The sequence below is a fragment of the Hyperolius riggenbachi genome, chromosome 9, assembly GCF_040937935.1.
Source record: "Hyperolius riggenbachi isolate aHypRig1 chromosome 9, aHypRig1.pri, whole genome shotgun sequence".
Classification (NCBI taxonomy): Eukaryota; Metazoa; Chordata; class Amphibia; order Anura; family Hyperoliidae; genus Hyperolius; species Hyperolius riggenbachi.
In genome coordinates, this window is record NC_090654.1 from 67378004 (window position 1) to 67399657 (window position 21654).

General features: G+C 45.7%; 1 protein-coding gene and 1 long non-coding RNA gene across 3 annotated transcripts in view; one reads left to right on the forward strand and one right to left on the reverse strand.

Moving 5' to 3' along the window:
• Positions 1-19761, forward strand: part of LOC137532473 (uncharacterized) — a 143702-nt gene extending 123941 nt beyond the window's left edge. For both annotated transcript variants that reach the window (XR_011023939.1, XR_011023940.1), the window contains 3 exons: positions 1284-1414; positions 14053-14215; positions 18214-19761. This is a non-coding gene — a long non-coding RNA (uncharacterized lncRNA). The remainder of the gene's footprint in view (positions 1-1283; positions 1415-14052; positions 14216-18213) is intronic.
• Positions 1-21654, reverse strand: part of DOCK3 (dedicator of cytokinesis 3) — a 377696-nt gene that overhangs the window by 135926 nt on the left and 220116 nt on the right. The window contains 6 exon segments of the mRNA XM_068252991.1: positions 892-992; positions 4848-4931; positions 14089-14186; positions 18279-18450; positions 18525-18631; positions 19111-19273. Coding sequence (XP_068109092.1) covers positions 892-992; positions 4848-4931; positions 14089-14186; positions 18279-18450; positions 18525-18631; positions 19111-19273 — 725 coding nt within the window.

Sequence of the window (21654 nt, forward strand, 5' to 3'; positions counted from 1 at the left end):
TGTGTATCCAATGTTCCTAAGGGTGTCATGACCTCCCCAATTCCCAGAGCACAAGGCAAAACTAAATATGTCTGTTGTCCACATATTCCTGCCAGGTGTAATAAAGTCCACAACTCTACTTGATTGGCACCCCCACCTTCATTAAAATATTACTCACTATACTCTTCGAATGTTAGCCTTGCTGAGGCTGAAAATTGCCTCCCAAGCTACTGGAAGCTGAGCTCCCCAAAATCATTCAGATGGCATCTTACTTTGCTCAAAGCTTACCCAGGGCCAAATTTACAACTCAGGCACAGACATTCTGGCGCCCTAAACTCTGCCCTTGAACACAGGCCACACCCCTAAATAAAAATATTATCAACTCTAATCCCTGCCTTATGTCACTAACTGCCCTTAGAATATTTCACTCTAATCACTGTCTCATATCATCCTTTGTGACATGAGACAAGGATTACGGTGTAGGTGCCTGAGGTCAGTGATATGAGGAGGAGTGGCCGCTTCTCCCACATAAGACGCATGTAGGCATGTGCCTTATGGAAAATGCGGACACGAGCTTACCATGAACCTAACTGGGTAAAGATTCACTCCTGAACCTGGCAGACTCCTAATTTTTGCTAATTACTGGAAAAGTCTAGCAACATTCCTAAACAAGTCTTGCTTCACTTTTGTTGCCCATTATATGCCCAAATGTAAAAAAATGAAAGCATCCTACAGATGTAAACTTACATTAGTAATACACAGTGCTGGCAGAGGAGAGGGGGTGTACTTGCCTGGAGGGTTGGCACTAGTAATTCTCTCTCAAAGGCATTGAGATGGCCACAGTGGGTAAATTGGTATGTTCCACATGCTCAAAGGTTGCTAAAACACAAATGTGCGCTCTTATTCACTTACCTGTAAGCTAAGGCCCCGGCAAAGTGCTTCTGGATGTAGGTGTCCAGCACTGGCCGAAAATGATAATATTTATTATCTCGCAGGAGATTAATGATGAAAACCTGCAGGAGGAGATTATCTTACATTAGTCTTGCCCAGATCATGCAAGCCTGATTGCATGGCAAGAGGTATCTTAAACCAGCCCTGCAGAAAATACCTCCTTGCATTTTATTTGCCTGGTCAAAGAGTAATAAGTGAGTTACTGTTATTTAATATGCACCTGACAAGATACATATGCTGATTAATTTCCAAAACTTCACTCACGAATTATCTCACCCTACTTATTTACACATGGTTATCTTTTCTCGGAGTGTTTTGACTAAAAAAACCCCTAAATTTATATGCCCAAACAGAGCCTCCGAGTCTTTTGGATATACAACAGCGGAATTTTTATTGACCTGAGGAAGTGGACTTGTACCCAAGAAATGTGTTGCCTTTGCAAATAAAATCAAGTTTAACCTATTTTGTTAGTGTCGTGTAAAAGGTAAGCCACCTCTACTCATTCTATTTTTCTTTTGCATTTAACAAAGTTTTATCCATTCTGGAGCCTCTTCACCCTTGCTGTGCCAGTTCTAGCTTAACCTGCTAGGGGGGGGCTATTGGACTACAGTGGCTCAGCCATCTGCTGTACCAATTATCGTTTCAAGAGTGTGGTCAATCCTCACCCAGCTACATTTGGAGCGCCGGAGTGGAGATGGGTTATTGTTCTCCATCTGCTTCATGTGGTTGGTTGACACTTGCTACAACCCATATATTATTTTATTTTAGTATTTGTCTTTTTGGTCAGCTCTTCTAGACTAGTAGCTCATTGCACTATTGGGCTCCCGTTGTCTCTGTGTTTGTTCCAAGGTGTTTGCTCGCCTCATCCTCTCTTTGATAGCCCTTTAAAATGTCTGGGTAAGATGTCAGCAACATTGTTTAAACATTTTTAACCAAACATTTTAAAGATGAATCATATTTTTAGTAAGGTAATACGAAGAATTGACATCTTATCATGACTTTCATTTAAAGAAGAACTTAAGCGAAAAGGGGGTTAAAAATAAATCGATACACTGCAAAGTGAGAAGGTAAAAAATAGAAGATCAAGAAATGATTAATATTCGCCATTTCATTTGTTCATGTTGTTTGAACCACAATCAGTCTGCACAGAATCATTTTTACTACTGGCAGATATGAAAAAAACAGACAGCACCAACTGCCATAATCAATAACCACATCACCTAAAAATTTAAAAATGCAATAGGCTAAATTCTAAAGGTTTTTTTTTTTATAGAGATACATAAGAACAGAGGGAGATACTAGTTGCTTGGCAGTTGGAAACAGCTGTTATTTCCCACAACGTAACAAAGCTCACAGACAGCAAACTGTCAGGACCTAGGTGCTGACATCACACTGTGGGAGGGGTTTCATCACAATATCAGCCACACAGAGCCCCCTGATGATGTAGTCAAGAAAAGGTAAAAATGTCCTTTGGGAAAAGGGGTATCAGCTACTGATTGGGATGAAGTTCAATCCTGGGTTACAGTTCTTCTTTAAACTATACTCCTTAGGGTTGATTAAAAAAATTCCCTGTAAAACTTCTGTGCACACACAATGCACACTTTGCTAGTATAATGCATGTCATACAAGTGACGTGCGCATGATGAACATAACATGAGTTGCGCATACGATACATTGTTTTCAAAAATGCTGGTAAAACTGACGTGCATTGTGTTAGAGTGACCAGACGTCCCAGATTGCCCGGGACGCGTCCCGGATTCGGGGTCCGCTGTCCCAGGCAGCATGAGGTCCCGGGAAACGTCCCGGCCTCGGGACTCTGGCCACTATCTCTTCATGAACTGGCAGCGGCGTCTATAGACGCCGTGCCAGTTCATTTCCTGCAGCCCTGCTCCAGCCTCCTCTTCCGGTGTCTGTTCCGACACCGGCAGGCGAGCAGGGCTACGGCAAGATGGCTGCCGAAGCCCTGTACTGGAGACCTATTTGTGTCTCCAGTACTGGGCTTCGGGCGCCATCTTGCCGTAGCCCTGTCAGCGCGGGAGACCAGAGAGAGCAGGAGGAACAAGACGGTGACGCATTGCGTTTCATTTGTGGTGAAATGTTTGCCCGCATTGCGTTTCATTTCTGGTGAAATGTTTGCCTATATTGCGTTTATTATTATTATTATTATTTAGTATTTATATAGCGCCGACATATTACGCAGCGCTGTACAGTGTATATATATATATCTTGTCACTAACTGTCCCTCAAAGGAGCTCACAATCTAATCCCTATCTTCTGGTGAAACGTTTGCCCGCATTGCGTTTCATTTCTGGTGAAATGTTTGCCCGCAGTGCGTTTCTTGTCTGGTGAAATGTTTGCCCGCAGTGCGTTTCTTGTCTGGTGAAATGTTTGCCCGCAGTGCGTTTCTTGTCTGGTGAAATGTTTGCCCACAGTGCGTTTCTTGTCTGGTGAAATGTTTACCTGCAGTGCGTTTCTTTTCTGGTGAAATGTTTGCCCGCATTGCGTTTCTTTTCTGGTGAAATGTTTGCCTGTATTGCGTTTCTTTTCTGGTGAAATGTTTGCCCGCAGAGTGTTTCTTTTCTGGTGAAATGTTTGCCCGCATTGCGTTTATTTTCTGGTGAAATGTTTGCCCGCATTGCGTTTCTTTTCTGGTGAAATGCCCGCATTGCGTTTATTTTGTACTGACATGTTGCCCGCATTGCGTTTATTTTGTACTGAAATGTTTGCCCGCATTGCGTTTATTTTGTACTGACATGTTGCCCGCATTGCGTTTATTTTGTACTGACATGTTGCCCGCATTGCGGTTATTTTGTACTGACATGTTTGCCCGCATTGCGTTTATTTTGTACTGACATGTTGCCCGCATTGCGGTTATTTTGTGCTGACATGTTGCCTATTGCGTTTATTTTCTGGTGTCCGGGGTAACTGTTACTGCATTTATTATTTAATGGTCATAGATGGCTATGTTTGCTGTTTTATGGTTACGGTATACTATTAGCATCACACAGTTTCTGCACACCCATGATGCAAAGTCTCGTTTGTCCACATCATGGTGTAAACACTGCTTTCTTATGCCTCGCTGTTACATCATTACGTTAGCTCCGCCCCCCCCCACGCCCCCCTCCCCGTCCCAGGTTGGACCCACAAAAATATGGTCACTCTAATTGTGTGCACACATCAATGTTAATGGCACTTGATGAATCAACTCCTTTGCTGCCTAGATTAAGGCTGCTTATACACCAAGATGTTACAGGCGCACGTTAGTGCGCCTGTAAGGCTCCCCCAACGCACAGCAATGTAACACAAGTGGGCTGTTCACACAGCCCACGTTGCGTTACATGTAACGCTGCACGTTCTCTGCAAAGTGCAGCATGCTACGGCGTTGGAGCGGCTATAGCCGCGTTAGACTGTTTGCACATGCGCAGTGGGGGGCGGAGAGGAGGCGGGGAGAGCCAGCTACAGTAGCCGCGCACATGGCTACTTAATATTCACTGCACTGGCGGGCGCTGATTGGCCGGCGGGACCACGTGATGCGGAGTGTCTCGCTCCGCATCACGTGGACCCGCTGGCCAATCAGCGCCACTCTGGGAGACATTATAGGAATCGAGCCGCCTAACGCAGCTCACTCTACCGTCGGCTCTTGCAGCACCATACGTTGTGTTAGGTGCACGTTATGCGACCTTAACGTAGCACCTAACGCAACGTCTTGGTGTGCAAGTAGCCTTAGTGTAGTATCTATACATATATAACTACCTGGTTTTGCCTTCTTCCTGTCATTAAGAACAAAAAAGTGATAAAATGGCCTCTAAAAAAACAGAAATGTGTTTGACTGGAACTCTGTACATTTTTTGGGGAGATATACAGTATGTATCTGTCTTACATACGATGGCAAGAGTATACACATTCATATGTCTTACCAGTGACTGGAAGATGAGTGGGCCATACTTCTCTGTGTTGTCATCCAGAATGACAAACAGTGTGTCCAAGATGTCCTGCAGGAACTGCAAAGAGCACCAAAACTTTGATTATTTGAATTGCCTCCACAATTATCATTTTAACTGTATATACCATGAAACTTAAATGTCTATCGTTGGCTCTTATGGAGGGTGTAAGTCTGCCTAAGTCTGTCTATTTGGAAGGAGATTATCCCTAAAAATAAACAGAAATGTCCACAGAAAACTATGTTAACAAAAAAAAAAAACTGAGATGAACACGTGGGTTTGCACCATGGCCAGATTTCAGAAAAGGTCACAAAGGTCCAGGCTTTGGGTGGCTTCTGCCCAAATGGGTGGCTGGACATGGAAAAGGGTTGGTTGCATGTGTAAAAGATGTCTACAAATGAATAGAGAGGCTGCAGATGGGGAATAACACCTGAAAGAGGGGAGCTGCTGCCCAAAGACGATGTAGCAAAGGGCTTCTGGAAATGGATGTTATCCGTGATGATGGGGGCTGTACATGATCCGAGACGGGGGCTGCTGCACCTTCCCCTTAAAATATCACACACTTAGGCAGGGGTCACACTTGTCGGCTTTCGTGCGCATTTTCTGCACAGAAAAACTGTTTTCAACTGAGAACTCATATTAATCAATGAGCTAGGTCACACTTGAATGTAGATTTCGCACGCAGAAAAAAAACTGACATCTTGCGCAATTTGTCAGTTTTCTCTATAAATTACATTAGCTGTTGTAAGGTAGAGGTCACATTTGTCTTTCAGTTTTCTGAAAAGTGTAGAAACTGAAAGACAAGTGTGACCCCTGCCTGAGTGTTACACGGAAGCCCTATGGACCTTATGTACCACCAGGGTGATTCACTTGGCCATGTTCTGACTTTTGCTTTGCACAACTGAAGGGATAGACAGCGTAAGAGTATGCATACACACTATATATGCATACTCTTGAAGTATGCATATATAGTGTGTATGCATACTTATTGAAGAATAATTTTGAACTAGCCGACCCGCGTCGTAGCATACGCCGCATCTTCTATCTATCTAATAGAGTACGTGCCTCAACCTTGAAGCAAGAAGAATAAAGGTGGGAACACACATCAGATAAAAGTCTTTGGAAAATGAAAGATCACAGACCAATGTTACCCCCTTCCATGTAGTATGAGAGCCATACTCTACACAGTCTATTCTATGGAGCTGAACTCCCCATCAGATAAAAATGTTTGCAAGCTGCTGCACACAAAGATGCTGTACACATGCAACAGATCAGTATCTGCAAAAGATCAGTTCCTGCAAAATGCATTCATAGGACTTGATTCACAAAAGAGTGCTAACTGTTTGCACGCCCGTTTTCGCGCGAATTTTCGCATTGCGCGCGATCGCGAATTTTTGCGTTAAACGATAACGTTTTAGCATGCAAATGCGAATTTTTGCGCGAAAACGATATCGATTTTATGCAAAAATTAGCGAAAACATTATTGTTTCATGCGAAAATTCACGATTGCGCGCAATGCGAAAATTTGCGCGAAAACAGCCGTGCTAACAATTAGCACTCTTTTGTGAATCAAGTCCATAGTCTATATCTGCAGATCTCATACACACCTTGTTTAACGGAGAATCATCTGCAGATCAGATTAACCAGGATGGATTTTTGGATCTGCAGATGATTGTCTGATCTGCAGATGAATGTCCGTCAAACAAGGTGTGTATTATGCTGGGCATACATGGTAGGTTTTCTACTGTGTAATCGAGCCGCTGGCTCGATTCCCGCTCGTCCCCGCGGGCGCCCGGATCGATTCCCGCTCGTCCCCGCGAGCACTTTCTTATTTTCCCCTCGTTTCTTCTTTTTTCCTGCCCACCGGTATCGAGCGCAGAATCGATCCGGCGGGTTATCGGACACGTGGGAAATTATCAATCGAGCCATTAGCGACTCGATTACATGGTAGAAAACATACCGTGTATGCCCAGCATGAGATCTGCAGATATCATAGACTATGAATACATTTTGCAGAAACTGATTTTTTTGCAGGAACAGATCTTTTGCAGATACTGATCTGTTGCATGTGTACAGCATCTTTGTGTGCAGCATCTTGCAAAAAATGCAAAAAATTTTATCTGATGGGGAGTTCAGCTCAATAGAATAGACTGTGTAGGTATGGCTCTCATACTACATGGAAGGGGGTAACATTGGTCTGTGATCTTTCATTTTCCAAAGACATTTATCTGATGTGTGTACCCACCTTTAGGCTTTCCATTAGAAAATGTATGCGTGCTCAAACACCAAGTTTAACCCTAGCAAGTCTGGCTTTCCAAATCTGGCCTAATTGGCTATTCATGAGGCAATGCTCATGCAAATATGCATTTGCTTTCGCATGCCAAACTATGCAGGGTTAAAAAACTATACAATGAATTTTCGATGCTGGTCGAAAATGCAAATATTTCTGAAGATTTTCGTGAAAATTCGCCAAAAACGAAACGGGATTTTCGATGCGAAAATTACTTAGGTGAAAATTCGCAAGGAACACTGCTAGGTACTTATCCGTTAGCCGGGTGCATCCGGCAGGTGGCGCTAATTACTATTCCCCCTCCAGGCCGACATGGATAGTAGGGAAAGCTGTAACTCTGGTGGAGTTTTGTCGCCACCTACCGGATGCGCCCGGCTAACGGATAAGTACCCACTGCTACATTAGCACTATCCAGGAGCGCCACGGGGAGGCTTCCCAATACCCCCTTTTTATACAACCAGGGGGAACCACGGGGTCCCAGGCTCTCTCACTGCCTGGGAACCACAGCGGCATCCCCCGCTGTTTGCATCCTTTGGAGGCAGGTGGTGGATGGCTTGCTCTGGTGGTGTGAGCCCTGGAGTTAGTTGTCTGCGCTTGTCCTTCAACCCCCCCCCCCCCCCCCGGAGTGTTGTATGTGAGCCAGCCCTGAGCTCTAAAGCTCGGGGTGACCCATGCTTCACTCCTTTCTCATGTGGTGCCCCCAAGTTAATGCGCATGTAGCAGAACGCAATGGACATTAAGGTAAGTGCCTGTTTTTAATATTGGGAGGTGGGTGCGGACGGCTCTCCCTGGCGCTGGCCACGCTTGGGGGGTGGGGGGGGGGGGGGGGGGGGGGTGCCTGCGCCACCTAGCCTCCCCCTCCGGTCCACGGTCCCCCCGGTTGAATAAAAAGGGGGCATTGGGAATCCTCCCCGTGGCGCTCCTAGATAGTGCTAATGTAGCATGTAGCAGTGTTGCTTGCGAATTTTCGCCTAAGTCATTTTCGCATTAAAAATCCCGTTTTCGTTTTTGGCGAATTTTCACGAAAATCTTCAGAAATATTTGCATTTTCGACCAGCATCGAAAATTCATTGTATGTGGATGCTTATGCCCTTATGCGGAAAAATGTCCACAATAATCCGCATGGAAATTCAGTTTATGCGGATGTTTATACGGAAAAATGTCCACAATAATGCGCAAGAAACTTCTCTGAATGCGGACGCTAATGCCCTTATGCGGAAAATGTCCGCATTAATACGCAAGTAACGCGAAAATGACTGGCATTAGGCGAAAATTAACGCAAAAAAATTAGATGGAAAATTTGCCTGGCAAAACGAAATTAGATGAAAATTTGGTAAAAATTTGTCGAAATAATTTTTTGTATTTTCGCTCATCACTGGCATGTAGCAGGTCGACCGCTTTGTGGTATTGGTTTTTTGACTCTGCCTAGTTTGGCATGCAAAAGCAAATTTGCATGAGCATTGCCTCATGAATAGCCAATTAGGCCAGATTTGCAAAGCCAGACTTGCTAGGGTAGGCCTCTTTTCCACGGACAGTTGATAGGCAGTAAAATGCCTCTCAAACTCTTACAACTGCTTACTGCTGCCTGGTAACAGCTTGCTGCTGCCTGGTAACAGCTTGTTGCTGCCTGGTATCTGCTCACTGCTGCCTGGTATCTGCTCACTGCTGCCTGGTAACTGCTTGTTGCTGCCTGGTAACTGCTTACTGCTGCCTGGTAACTGCTTACTGCTGCCTGGTAACTGCTTACTGCTGCCTGGTAACTGCTTGCTGCTGCCTGGTAACAGCTTGTTGCTGCCTGGTATCTGCTCACTGCTGCCTGGTAACTGCTTGTTGCTGCATGATAACTGCTCACTGCTGCATGATAACTGCTCACTGCTGCCTGGTAACTGCTTGCTGAGCACACAGCTCAACAGTCCGTGGAAAAGAAGCCTTAAACTTGGTGTTTGAGCACGCATACATTTTCTCATGCAAAGTACTTCTTCTTCTTGCTCGAAGGTTGAGGCACTTAGCCTATTATATATATAGATATGAACTTACTTCCCATACAATTCTATAGGCCTGTTCACATCTCTGCATTGTAACAGATCGCATTATTCAAACTCACTGCATGCAGTACGTTTCTGAACAACATGTTCAAATATGTGAGTTGACCAGATTTTGAAATAATGTGCACAGCATCCATAGCAGTACATGCACACATTATAACTTGTGTGTTATGCATAACTCGTGTGTTGTGCATCTGCTGTGTAGAATATAGTAAGGGACTCTGTTGTGCAGAAGAACATCAGATCTGGGTCACAGGAACAACAAGAGTTACTGGAGAACCAGGGGAAGGTGGCAAGAAACCGAGCAGCGTATCACCTGGCTGTGACTAAGCAATGGATCATCAGAAACTCAGCAGCAAATCACAAGTAGACACTCAGTCAGAGGCGTAGCTAGGGTTTTCAGCGCCTGGGGACAAAGACTATTAATGCGCCCCCCCCCCCCCCAGGTGAAGGTTGCAGCGCGCCGCGCAAAGAGGGGGCGTGGCCACATAATTAATGTGGGTGTGGTTATGAGTGGAGCCGAATGTACATGGAGGTTAGCGGGCTCACGCTCACCCACCCTCCCTCAGTATGTACCTTCCAGCATGTTCCAAGACAAATTCAGCAATCATGAGCCCCCCCCCCCCCCCCCATTAAGACAAATTCAGCAATCATGAGCAAACATGAGGCCCCCAACATGACCAACTCAGCAATCATGAGGCCCCCAACAAGACAAATTTAGCAATCATGAGGCCCCCAACAAGACAAATTCAGCAATCATGAGGCCCCCAACGAGACAAATTCAGCGATCTTGAGGCCCCCAACAAATCATGAGGCCCCCAACAAGACAAATTCAGTAACCATGAGGCCCCAACAAGACAAATTCAGCAGTCATGAGGCACATACATAGACAGCATTTCACATAAATAGGCAGAATGCCCCCTTAATATGGTAGACACCTCTCACCTGGCAGCAGTTCCCCAAAATACACTCAATCTGACAGCAGTGGTTCCCCAAAAATAGGTAGCCCCAGGTCTATAGGTGTCCCCAGAATAGGTGGCCAGCAGTATACATGTCCCCAGAATAGGTGGCCAGCAGTATAGATGTCCCCAGAACAGGTAGCCAGGGGTAGAGATGTCCACAGAACAGTTAGCCAGGGGTATATGTGCCCAGTATATGTAGGCAGGGGTATGTGTCCCCAGTATATGTAAGCAGAGGTATATGTGCCCAGTATAAGTAGCCAGGGGTATATGTGCCCAGTATATGTAGGCAGGGGTATATGTGCGCAGTATATGTAGACAGGGGTATATGTGCCCAGTATATGTAGGCAGGGGTATATATGCCCAGTATATGTAGGCAGGAGTATATGTTCTCAGTATATATAGCCAGGAGTATATGTCCCCAGTATATGTAGTCAGGGGTATATGTCCCCAGTATATGTAGTCAGGGGTATATGTCCCCAGTATATATAGTCAGGGGTATATGTGCCCAGTATATGTAGCCAGGGGTATATGCCCAGTATATGTAGCCAGGGGTATATATGCCCAGTATATGTAGCCAGGGGTATATATGCCCCGTATATGTAGCCAGGGGTATATATGCCCATTATATGTAGCCAGGGGTATATATGCCCAGTATATGTAGCCAGGGGTATAATATGTGCCCAGTATATGTAGCCAGGGGTATATATGCCCAGTATATGCAGCCAGGGGTATATATGCCCAGTATATGTAGCCAGGGGTATATATGCCCAGTATATGTAGCCAGGGGTATATATGCCCAGTATATGTAGCCAGGGGTATATATGCCCAGTATATGTAGCCAGGGGTATATCTATGCCCAGTATATGTAGCCAGGGGTATATATGCCCAGTATAAGTTGCCAGGGGTATATATGCCCAGTATATGTAGCCAGGGGTATATATGCCCAGTATAAGTTGCCAGGGGTATATATGCCCAGTATAAGTTGCCAGGGGTATATATGCCCAGTATATGTAGCCAGGGGTATATATGCCCAGTATAAGTTGCCAGGGGTATATATGCCCAGTATATGTAGCCAGGGGTATATATGCCCAGTATATGTAGCCAGGGGTATATATGCCCAGTATATGTAGCCAGGGGTATATCTATGCCCAGTATATGTAGCCAGGGGTATATATGCCCAGTATAAGTTGCCAGGGGTATATATGCCCAGTATATGTAGCCAGGGGTATATATGCCCAGTATAAGTTGCCAGGGGTATATATGCCCAGTATAAGTTGCCAGGGGTATATATGCCCAGTATATGTAGCCAGGGGTATATATGCCCAGTATATGTAGCCAGGGGTATATATGCCCAGTATAGGTAGCCAGGGGTATATATGCCCATTATATGTAGCCACGGGTATATATGCCCAGTATATGTAGCCAGGGGTATAATATGTGCCCAGTATATGTAGCCAGGGGTATATATGCCCAGTATATGCAGCCAGGGGTATATATGCCCAGTATATGTAGCCAGGGGTATTTATGCCCAGTATATGTAGCCAGGGGTATATATGCCCAGTATATGTAGCCAGGGGTATATATGCCCAGTATATGTAGCCAGGGGTATATCTATGCACAGTATATGTAGCCAGGGGTATATATGCCCAGTATAAGTTGCCAGGGGTATATATGCCCAGTATATGTAGCCAGGGGTATATATGCCCAGTATAAGTTGCCAGGGGTATATATGCCCAGTATAAGTTGCCAGGGGTATATATGCCCAGTATAAGTTGCCAGGGGTATATATGCCCAGTATATGTAGCCAGGGGTATATGTGCCCAGTATAAGTTGCCAGGGGTATATATGCCCAGTATATGTAGCCAGGGGTATATATGCCCAGTATATGTAGCCAGGGGTATATATGCCCAGTATATGTAGCCAGGGGTATATCTATGCCCAGTATATGTAGCCAGGGGTATATATGCCCAGTATAAGTTGCCAGGGGTATATATGCCCAGTATATGTAGCCAGGGGTATATATGCCCAGTATAAGTTGCCAGGGGTATATATGCCCAGTATAAGTTGCCAGGGGTATATATGCCCAGTATAAGTTGCCAGGGGTATATATGCCCAGTATATGTAGCCAGGGGTATATATGCCCAGTATAAGTTGCCAGGGGTATATATGCCCAGTATATGTAGCCAGGGGTATATATGCCCAGTATATGTAGCCAGGGGTATATATGCCCAGTATATGTAGCCAGGGGTATATCTATGCCCAGTATATGTAGCCAGGGGTATATATGCCCAGTATAAGTTGCCAGTGGTATATATGCCCAGTATATGTAGCCAGGGGTATATATGCCCAGTATAAGTTGCCAGGAGTATATATGCCCAGTATAAGTTGCCAGGGGTATATATGCCCAGTATAAGTTGCCAGGGGTATATATGCCCAGTATATGTAGCCAGGGGTATATATGCCCAGTATATGTAGCCAGGGGTATATCTATGCCCAGTATATGTAGCCAGGGGTATATCTATGCCCAGTATATGTAGCCAGGGGTATATATGCCCAGTATAAGTTGCCAGGGGTATATATGCCCAGTATATGTAGCCAGGGGTATATATGCCCAGTATATGTAGTCAGGGGTATATATGCCCAGTATAAGTTGCCAGGGGTATATATGCCCAGTATAAGTTGCCAGGGGTATATATGCCCAGTATATGTAGCCAGGGGTATATATGCCCAGTATAAGTTGCCAGGGGTTTATATGCCCAGTATAAGTTGTCAGGGGTATATATGCCCATTATATGTAGCCAGGGGTATATATGCCCAGTATATGTAGCCAGGGGTATATATGCCCAGTATATGTAGACAGGGGTATATATGCCCAGTATAAGTTGCCAGGGGTATATTTGCCCAGTATATGTAGCCAGGGGTATATATGCCCAGTATAAGTTGCCAAGGGTATATATGCCCAGTATAAGTTGCCAGGGGTATATATGCCCAGTATATGTAGCCAGGGGTATATATGCCCAGTATAAGTTGCCAGGGGTATATATGCCCAGTATATGTAGCCAGGGGTATATGTGCCCAGAGTAGGTAGCCAGGTGTCCCCCTCCCCAGCAGAAGGGGAGCAGCGCAGAGAAGAGAAAGAGCTGCTCTCCCTCCCTCGCTGTCCCCTCCATTAATGTCCGGGTGGCTGGCAGCGGCGGGCGGAACTTACCTCCGTCTCGTCGCAGCGCCGAATGGATTTGCCGCTACTCGGTCTGGTCCAGACCAGAGCAGCGGCTGCGCACCCGAACTTCCGGCGCTGGAGCGAGACGGAGGTAAGTCCCGCCCGCTGCGCCAGACACCCGGACATTAATGGAGGGGACAGCGAGGGAGGGAGAGCACCCTAAGGTGAGAGAAGGGGGGGAGATGGCCCACTTCTCCACCGTCCGCATAGCTCTCCCTCTTCTCTGCGCTGCTCCCCTCCCCAGAAAAAAAAACAAACAAAAAACCAAAGCAGCTCAGCTGGGCGCCCTTAAGGACCCGGCGCCCGGGGGCACTTGACCTACCCCAACCCCACCTAGCTCCGCGCCTGCACTCCGTTGATCAATCTGACAATAAAGTCTGAAACTCAACTGGTTATCTAACAGTAGGCTATTCCCCAAATGGACGTCAAGAGCCCATAGAACCGTCAAGAGCCCATAGAACCGTCAAGAGCCCATAGAACTGTCAAGAGTGCATACAAATGCCAAGAGCATATACAAATGTCAAGGGTTCATACAACTGTCAAGAGTGCATACAAATGCCAAGAGCGCATACAACTGTCAAGCATTTTGAGTCCATAGATCTAGACAGTAAATATAGTTATTTTTAGTATAACTTATTTTCCTTTATCAATGCCCAATATGTAGATACTAAGAGGAGTCCATTGCATTTGGATTTCATACCTTCACGATCTCCTCTCCGCTGACATGACGGAGGCGACCAAGAATGTCCAATATCCGGTCTGGATAAGCCTTCCACTTCAAGAGGGCCAGAAGATCAACTACAGGAATAAAAATATTAATTATCAAAGTAAGTGAGCAAGTGGAAAAAGTAAGTGATAGCTTATAATGATGTGTAAAAAAAAAAGCTAATTTTACATGGTGCATGTTAGGAACGGTCAGGCATATTCACTGAGCACAATTGCTTATATTGTTACATAACTGACATCGTCAGACTTACTACACTACCTTGGACTCTCGGTGTCCCTTGCGTTTCTTTCTGGAAGGTTACTGGACTCATTCAGTCACATCTCTCATATTGGAGTGTATTCAGTAAATGTAGGTAAAATTGCCATGCGCAAGAAGCGTACAGCAACTTTACTGACATTTACTGAATGTGCCCCATTGTTCCTACTCATGTGCCACTATTCTGTAAGAAACAAAACAGTTTATTACAGTGGCATCAGTTTTTTATCCAGTTCCGTCCATTCCATTTACGTGTGGCCACCCACTTAGTAACTGGCGCCATGATGTTTACATCCACCACCACTGCTGCCGTTGAGTCCTCTGCATGGAAAACAATGCCGGTATCCAGTTCCCAATGCAACAGCAGAAACACCATGCTACCATTGGTTTGCAAAAGACCAATGCGAATCCTCCATGAGCACCAGGGAGGATTTTCATAGACCCACTACTCAGTCCAATAAGAATCTTCCTAGGGAAGAAACGATTCCCATAGTCTTGCAAACCACAGGGAGTCTGATGCTTCTGCTGAGGCTCTGGGAGTTGGATACCGGTGTTGTTTCAGTGCAGAGACAAAAATGGGTGGCAGCAGCAGCGGCTGAGGAATTGAATGGGCGGAGGCAGGTAAGTACTTAGAGAAACGTACGTCATGAGCAGCCTAGTGAGAACGGACAATGTCTGTTCTCATAAGTTAGTGTTGATCCTGTTGTCCTCCGTCGCTGTCAGCTTGTCTTGAAAAATCACGCAGGACCCAAACTTGCCTTCCGTTTACCGTGATGGACCAAACGGATCTTCTTAAAACGGACTGATGTGAACGGATCCTACTGCTTTGCATAGGATCCGTTTGCATCTGTTTTTATCTGTTCCGTCTAGTTCGAATAAATGGAACATTTTTCTGTGCAGTGTGAAAAAGAGCCTAAAAAGTTCAGAGCCCAAAGAGTATAATACCTACTGTAAGTGACAGATACATAGGAAGCAAAATATTTACAGTACATTTACTCTGAGACAAATGTATGTATGTGTATGCATATCTTACAGCATTTTACCAGGGCTGTGGAGTTGGAGTCGGAGCAATTTTGGGTACTTGTAGTCGGAGTCGGTGGTTTCAGTAAACTGAGGAGTCGGAGTCGGATGATTTTTGAACCAAATCCATAGCCTTTGTAAAAATTAGACTAAGGAGTCGGAGTTGAGGAGTCGGAACAATTTTGCGTACCTGGAGTCTGAGTCAGTGGTTTCATAAAATGAGGAGTCGGATGATTTTTGTACCGACTCCACAGCCCTGTATTTTACCATAGCACCACTTTAACTGGGAATTGAGAATCTACACTACATCTCTAAGCCTGATGTGGCGTAGATTCCATGGCGTGGCTTTCTGTGGTCCTGAGCCGATCCCTGCTCAACACAGACTCAGATGTCTTGTGACAGACGAGCTTCCTGCTATGGGTAAGAAGCCAGTTTTATTGGCTCCTTACTAGAGTTGGGCCGAACCTCCGATTTTAGGTTCGCGAACTTTCGCGGAAGGTTCGGTTCGCGTTAAAGTTCGCGAACCGCAATAGACTTCAATGGGGATGCGAACTTTGAAAAAAAAAAATTTATGCTGGCCACAAAAGTGATGGAAAAGCTGTTTCAAGGGGTCTAACACCTGGAGGGGGGCATGGTGGAGTGGGATACACGCCAAAAGTCCCCGGGAAAAATCTGGATTTGACGCAAAGCAGCGTTTTAAGGGCAGAAATCATATTGAATGCTAAATGACAGGCCTAAAGTGCTTTAAAACATCTTGCATGTGTATACATCAATCAGGTAGTGTAATTAAGGTACTGCTTCACACTGACACACCAAACTGTTCACTGAACAGAACAGGTATGCAGTGGCGGGTTCACTGAACAGAACAGGTATACAGTGGCGGGTTCACTGAACAGAACAGGTATGCAGTGGCAGGTTCACTGAACAGAACAGGTATACAGTGGCGGGTTCACTGAACAGAACAGGTATGCAGTGGCGTGTTCACTGAACAGAACAGGTATACAGTGGCGGGTTCACTGAACAGAACAGGTATGTAGTGGCGGGTTCACTGAACAGAACAGGTATGCAGTGGCGGGTTCACTGAACAGAACAGGTATACAGTGGCGGGTTCACTGAACAGAACAGGTATGCAGTGGCGGGTTCACTGAACAGAACAGGTATACAGTGGTGGGTTCACTGAACAGTACAGGTATGCAGTGGTGGGTTCACTGAACAGGTATGCAGTGGTGGGTTCACTGAACAGGTATGCAGTGGTGGGTTCACAGTACAGGTATGCAGTGGTGGGTTCACAGAACAGGTATGCAGTGGTGGGTTCACAGAACAGGTATGCAGTGGTGGGTTCACAGAACAGGTATGCAGTGGTGGGTTCACAGAACAGGTATGCAGTGGTGGGTTCACAGAACAGGTATGCAGTGGTGGGTTCACTGAACAGGTATGCAGTTGTGGGTTCACAGAACAGGTATGCAGTGGTGGGTTCACTGAACAGGTATGCAGTGGTGGGTTGACAGAACAGGTATGCAGCGGTGGGTTCACTGAACAGGTATGCAGTGGTGGGTTCACAGTACAGGTATGCAGTGGTGGGTTCACAGTACAGGTATGCAGTGGTGGGTTTACAGTACAGGTATGCAGTGGTGGGTTCACAGAACAGGTATGCAGTGGTGGGTTCACAGAACAGGTATGCAGTGGTGGGTTCACAGAACAGGTATGCAGTGGTGGGTTCACAGAACAGGTATGCAGTGGTGGGTTCACAGAACAGGTATGCAGCCAGGGACAAGCTAAGCCTAACTAATCTTTCCCTATGAGAGAGTGTGCAGCAGCTCTCCCTACTCTCACTAATGCAGGCACACGAGTGACCGTAATGGTCGCCGCTGCCTGCCTTTTAGTAGGGGGGGGATTGGCTCCAGGGGCTAGTGTAGCCTAATTGGCTACACTGGGCCTGCTGACTGTGATGTAGAGGGTCAAAGTTGACCCTCCATGGTGCATTATGGGGCGAACCGAACTTCCGCAAAGGTTCGCCTGCGGGACGCGAACGCGAACCACGGAAGTTCGCATGGAACCGTTCGCAGGCGAACCGTTCGGCCCAACTCTACTCCTTACCAGGTGATCACTGTGAGCCAATCACAGCGATCACCAAACGGCCTATGGTGCAAGAGCCATACCGTCCTAAATGAGTTAAATATAAACAGACTCTGCATGGGGGTACCAGAAATGCCTTCTTGCAGGTCATTTAAACTAAGGCTAACTTTTTTGGAGATTGGAAAAACATATTTAAATGATCTATCAAAATGGGTTATACGTAAGCAACAGGAATAAAGGAGCGTGCATTGACATACAACTTGAGGGCTACTTTTATTCAACACTTAAGGGACACTGAAGCGAAAAAAAATGTATAATGAATGGGTTGGGTAGTACGGATAATTACTAGAACATTAGTAGCAAAGAAAATAGTCTCATATTTTTATTTTCAGGTATATAGTGTTTTTTTATAACATTGCATCATTCTCTAATATTTGCATTTTACACACTACTCAGCATTCTAAACGATTTTACAGAGCAGGCTACAGAACTTTTGAACTGTCCACTGCAGAGAAAAAGAAAATACAATGACTGACAGTTGAGATAACAAGCTTCAGAAGACAGAGCTCTCTGCGACTTTGAAAGTCGTGGAGCTTAGTGGCTCTTTTGCATAGATAACAACTCGAGTTTCCTAACTCTTCCTGTACTGGAAACAATATTAGACTTATGTCTCTGCTCCTAATGTTTTATTTCTCAGCTATACTACACATGCAAATCATTATATCATAATTTTTTTTTTCGTTTCAGTGTCTCTCTAATGCACTGAATACACTTATAGGGAGGATTGTAGAAAGGCATGCCAAGCTCAGTACCATTCTGGGTGAGTTTGGTGGAGGACAGCTGGGTGGAGATACAGAACATCTCTTTGGGGCTGCGCTGGAAGATGAGACTGGAAGGGATGTTGGGGCAGCCACTGGTATCGTCCTTACAGCAGGGAAGGCCCAGATACAATGCATGGTTGTTGAAGGTGCTGTTCTCATCACACTACAAGGACAAGAATGGTCATTGGAAGAAAAGAGATAACAGTGAACCTGTCACAGTGTAGCTGAAAGCCGTACCTTGTAGACATAGAGGTCGTGAACTTCATCTGACAACGTTGTCCCATCATCTCTCATCAGAGGAGTGAAGGAAAACCCAAATAGCTTCTTCTCGCCTTTATCCTTTGCTGCAACACAGAAGGAATATGACAGAGAGTTCCTACAGTGATAACAGAGCAAAGATGGCAACACAGAGACACAGAGATCAAATAAGCAGCACCAGAGGTCACCTGACAAAGGACTTCCTAGACGGGTGCACATTACAGTAAGGACTTCAAATAAGGGTTTCATGCCAGTAAGGATTGCCAACATGAGTCACAAGACAGTGAGAGCTGCCAGCAAAGGTCACATGACAGTAAAGACTGCCAACGGGGGGCGCAGGACAGGTGCAACAGCAGCAGTGGCCATACTAGCTAAAGCACTGTGTCAGCAAGACCACATGGCATTAAACTCAAACTAATGATCACATAACAGGGTGTAAAGATGACTGCAGTCACATGACACATAAAGCAGCACTGACAGACATCACATGACACAGCGCAGCAACAAACATGGCGTAACAGAGGTCACTTGATAACTTAGGTTTCATCTTGACCCCTTCACATACTGGAGCAGTGTCTGAACTCGAAGCGGAGGTGAGACCCCCGGAAGCGATCAATAGGGATGGGCAGTTTGATCAGCTCCCCCCACCGTGGACTGTTGTTGTGGTAGAGGACAAAGGAGTGATACTGCGTCCGTGGTGGCTCCCCGGTGCCCAGACTCACACAATCCTGAACAGAGAAAGGCAAACATTGCTAGAAGTCAGTGTTACATTCCACTCAATCATCTTACATTATTTAACTGGTAAATTATACAATCTGCATGCAGCTCCAAATATTGAGCATCTTTTTGCCCATGTCAGTTCAGCTTGTGGATTCTGGTGGTTAGTATCACCTGTTAGCTGTTCCTCTCTCTTGGTGGAGTCCACTGGTGAGATCTCTTGGCCATGGCTCGTTTCCATGTTCCCACCCATATTAAGGTGCTCTTGTCCTGTTGACCCAGTCCTGTTGGACTGTCCCCCATCCTCTATGGAATCCTGGACAGTATAAATGATAAATCCAGCAAGTGCATGAGGAATCCCTGGAAATGGCTTTGGCAGGTGTGCAGAGATCTCACCATGAGGGTTCTCCAAGAACTAGCAGGAACTATTAGCGGTTGTGTCATCCACCAAACCCTCTATTTTCAGTGGGCAGGCCCTTTAGATCTGTAAATTGTGTGTGTGCACTATGCTGTAATGTCTTTCTCCTTTTATAAAACAATAAAATGTATCTGTTAAAAAAAAAGTGTGTGGCCAGTTTCTCCATTTTTTTCTACTTCTGTCCTACCACTTAAAGGATACCCGAGGTGACATGTGACATGATGAGATAGAGATGGGTATGTACAGTGCCTAGCACACACGTAACTATGCTGTGTTCCTTTTTTTCTTTCTCTGCCTGAAAGAGTTAAATATCAGGTATGTAAGTCTGTGACTCACTCCTGACTTAGACAGGAAGTGACTACAGTGTGACCCTCACTGATAAATAATTCCAACTATAAAACACTTTCCTAGCAGAAAATGGTTTCTGAGAGCAGAAAAGAGATAAAAAGGGTCAATAGTTCATAGATTTTAGCTCAAGTATACTTCAATGAATGTGTCATTGAGCAAAAACAATAACACAGTTAAAACTTAAAAAGTAGTTTTAAACATAGAATAAAATTGTGGAATATCTTAAAAGTCATTTTCAGGAGAAGGAAGATAGATACAATTATTTATTTCATTAGTTTATTTTCACCTCGGGTGTCCTTTAAGATAAACAGAGCATATTTGAGATAAAATAAAGGAAAAAAAAGTTAGAAAATGACATTCTGTGAGGTTCATTTCATCTAACCCATAAGGATGGCTAATTCATGAGAAATTCAACAGATAAGGGGAGCTAATTCACAAGATTACCAGATAAGAGGGCATAGTCAGCCAATGCTGGTAAAATTATAGTGTGCATATTTAGCAAATGCCAGTGAAATTACTGTGCGCAGACAGTGCATGGAAATGTGGCACTTATGCCAACTATAAAGCACGTATTGGGCAATAAGCACAACTTGTGTTACCTAGGTAATAAGCAACTTGCTATTGTAAAATGCACTTCCCTACTTGCGCAATGTACATTACTTTAGCACGCTGTGCATTGCCTAGGTAATGCAGGTTGCACTAATTGCTTGCTTTGTAACTGCCATAAGTGCCAGTACAATTGCCACGCATGGGCATCCGCACATACGGCAAAACCGGGCATCTGCCCGAGCCTGGCCGCCCGCTGCCCCCCCCCTGGCCGCGTGCCCTTGCAGCCAGAAGGAGGGGAGCAGCGCAGAGAAGAGAGAGAGCTATGGGCACAGTGGGGAAGGGCGGACGTCTCCCCACCCTTCCCTCACCTTAGGGGTCTCTCTTTCCCTCGCTGTCCCCTCCGGAATGAAGTGTGCAGCGGCTGGGCAGCGGGCGGAACTTACCTCGTCTCGCTCCTGCGCCGGAAGTTATGGTGCCGCACTCTGGTCTGGATCAGACCAGAGTAGCGGCAAATCCATCCGGCGCGTGCGACGAGAGGAGGTAAGTTCCGCCCGCTGCCCAGCCGCTGCACACTTCATTCCGGACTCCGGAGGGGAAAGCGAGCCCCCTAAGGTGAGTGCCTATAGCTCTCCCTCTTCTCTGCGCTGCTCCCCTCCTGCTGGGGCACACATGGCCACTTTTTCTGGGGACATATACCCCTGGCTACATATACTGGGACATATCCCCCTGCCTACATATACTGGGACATATACCCCCTGCCTACATATACTGGGACATATACCCCCTGCCTACATATACTGGGACATATACCCCTGCCTACATATACTGGGACATATCCCCCTGGCTACATATACTGGGACATATACCCCCTGCCTACATATACTGGGACATATACCCCTGCCTACATATACTGGGACATATACCCCTGCCTACATATACTGGGGCATATACCCCCTGCCTACATATACTGGGACATATCCCCCTGCCTACATATACTGGGGCATATCTCCCTGGCTACATATACTGGGACATATACCCCTGCCTACATATACTGGGACATATACACCCTGCCTACAT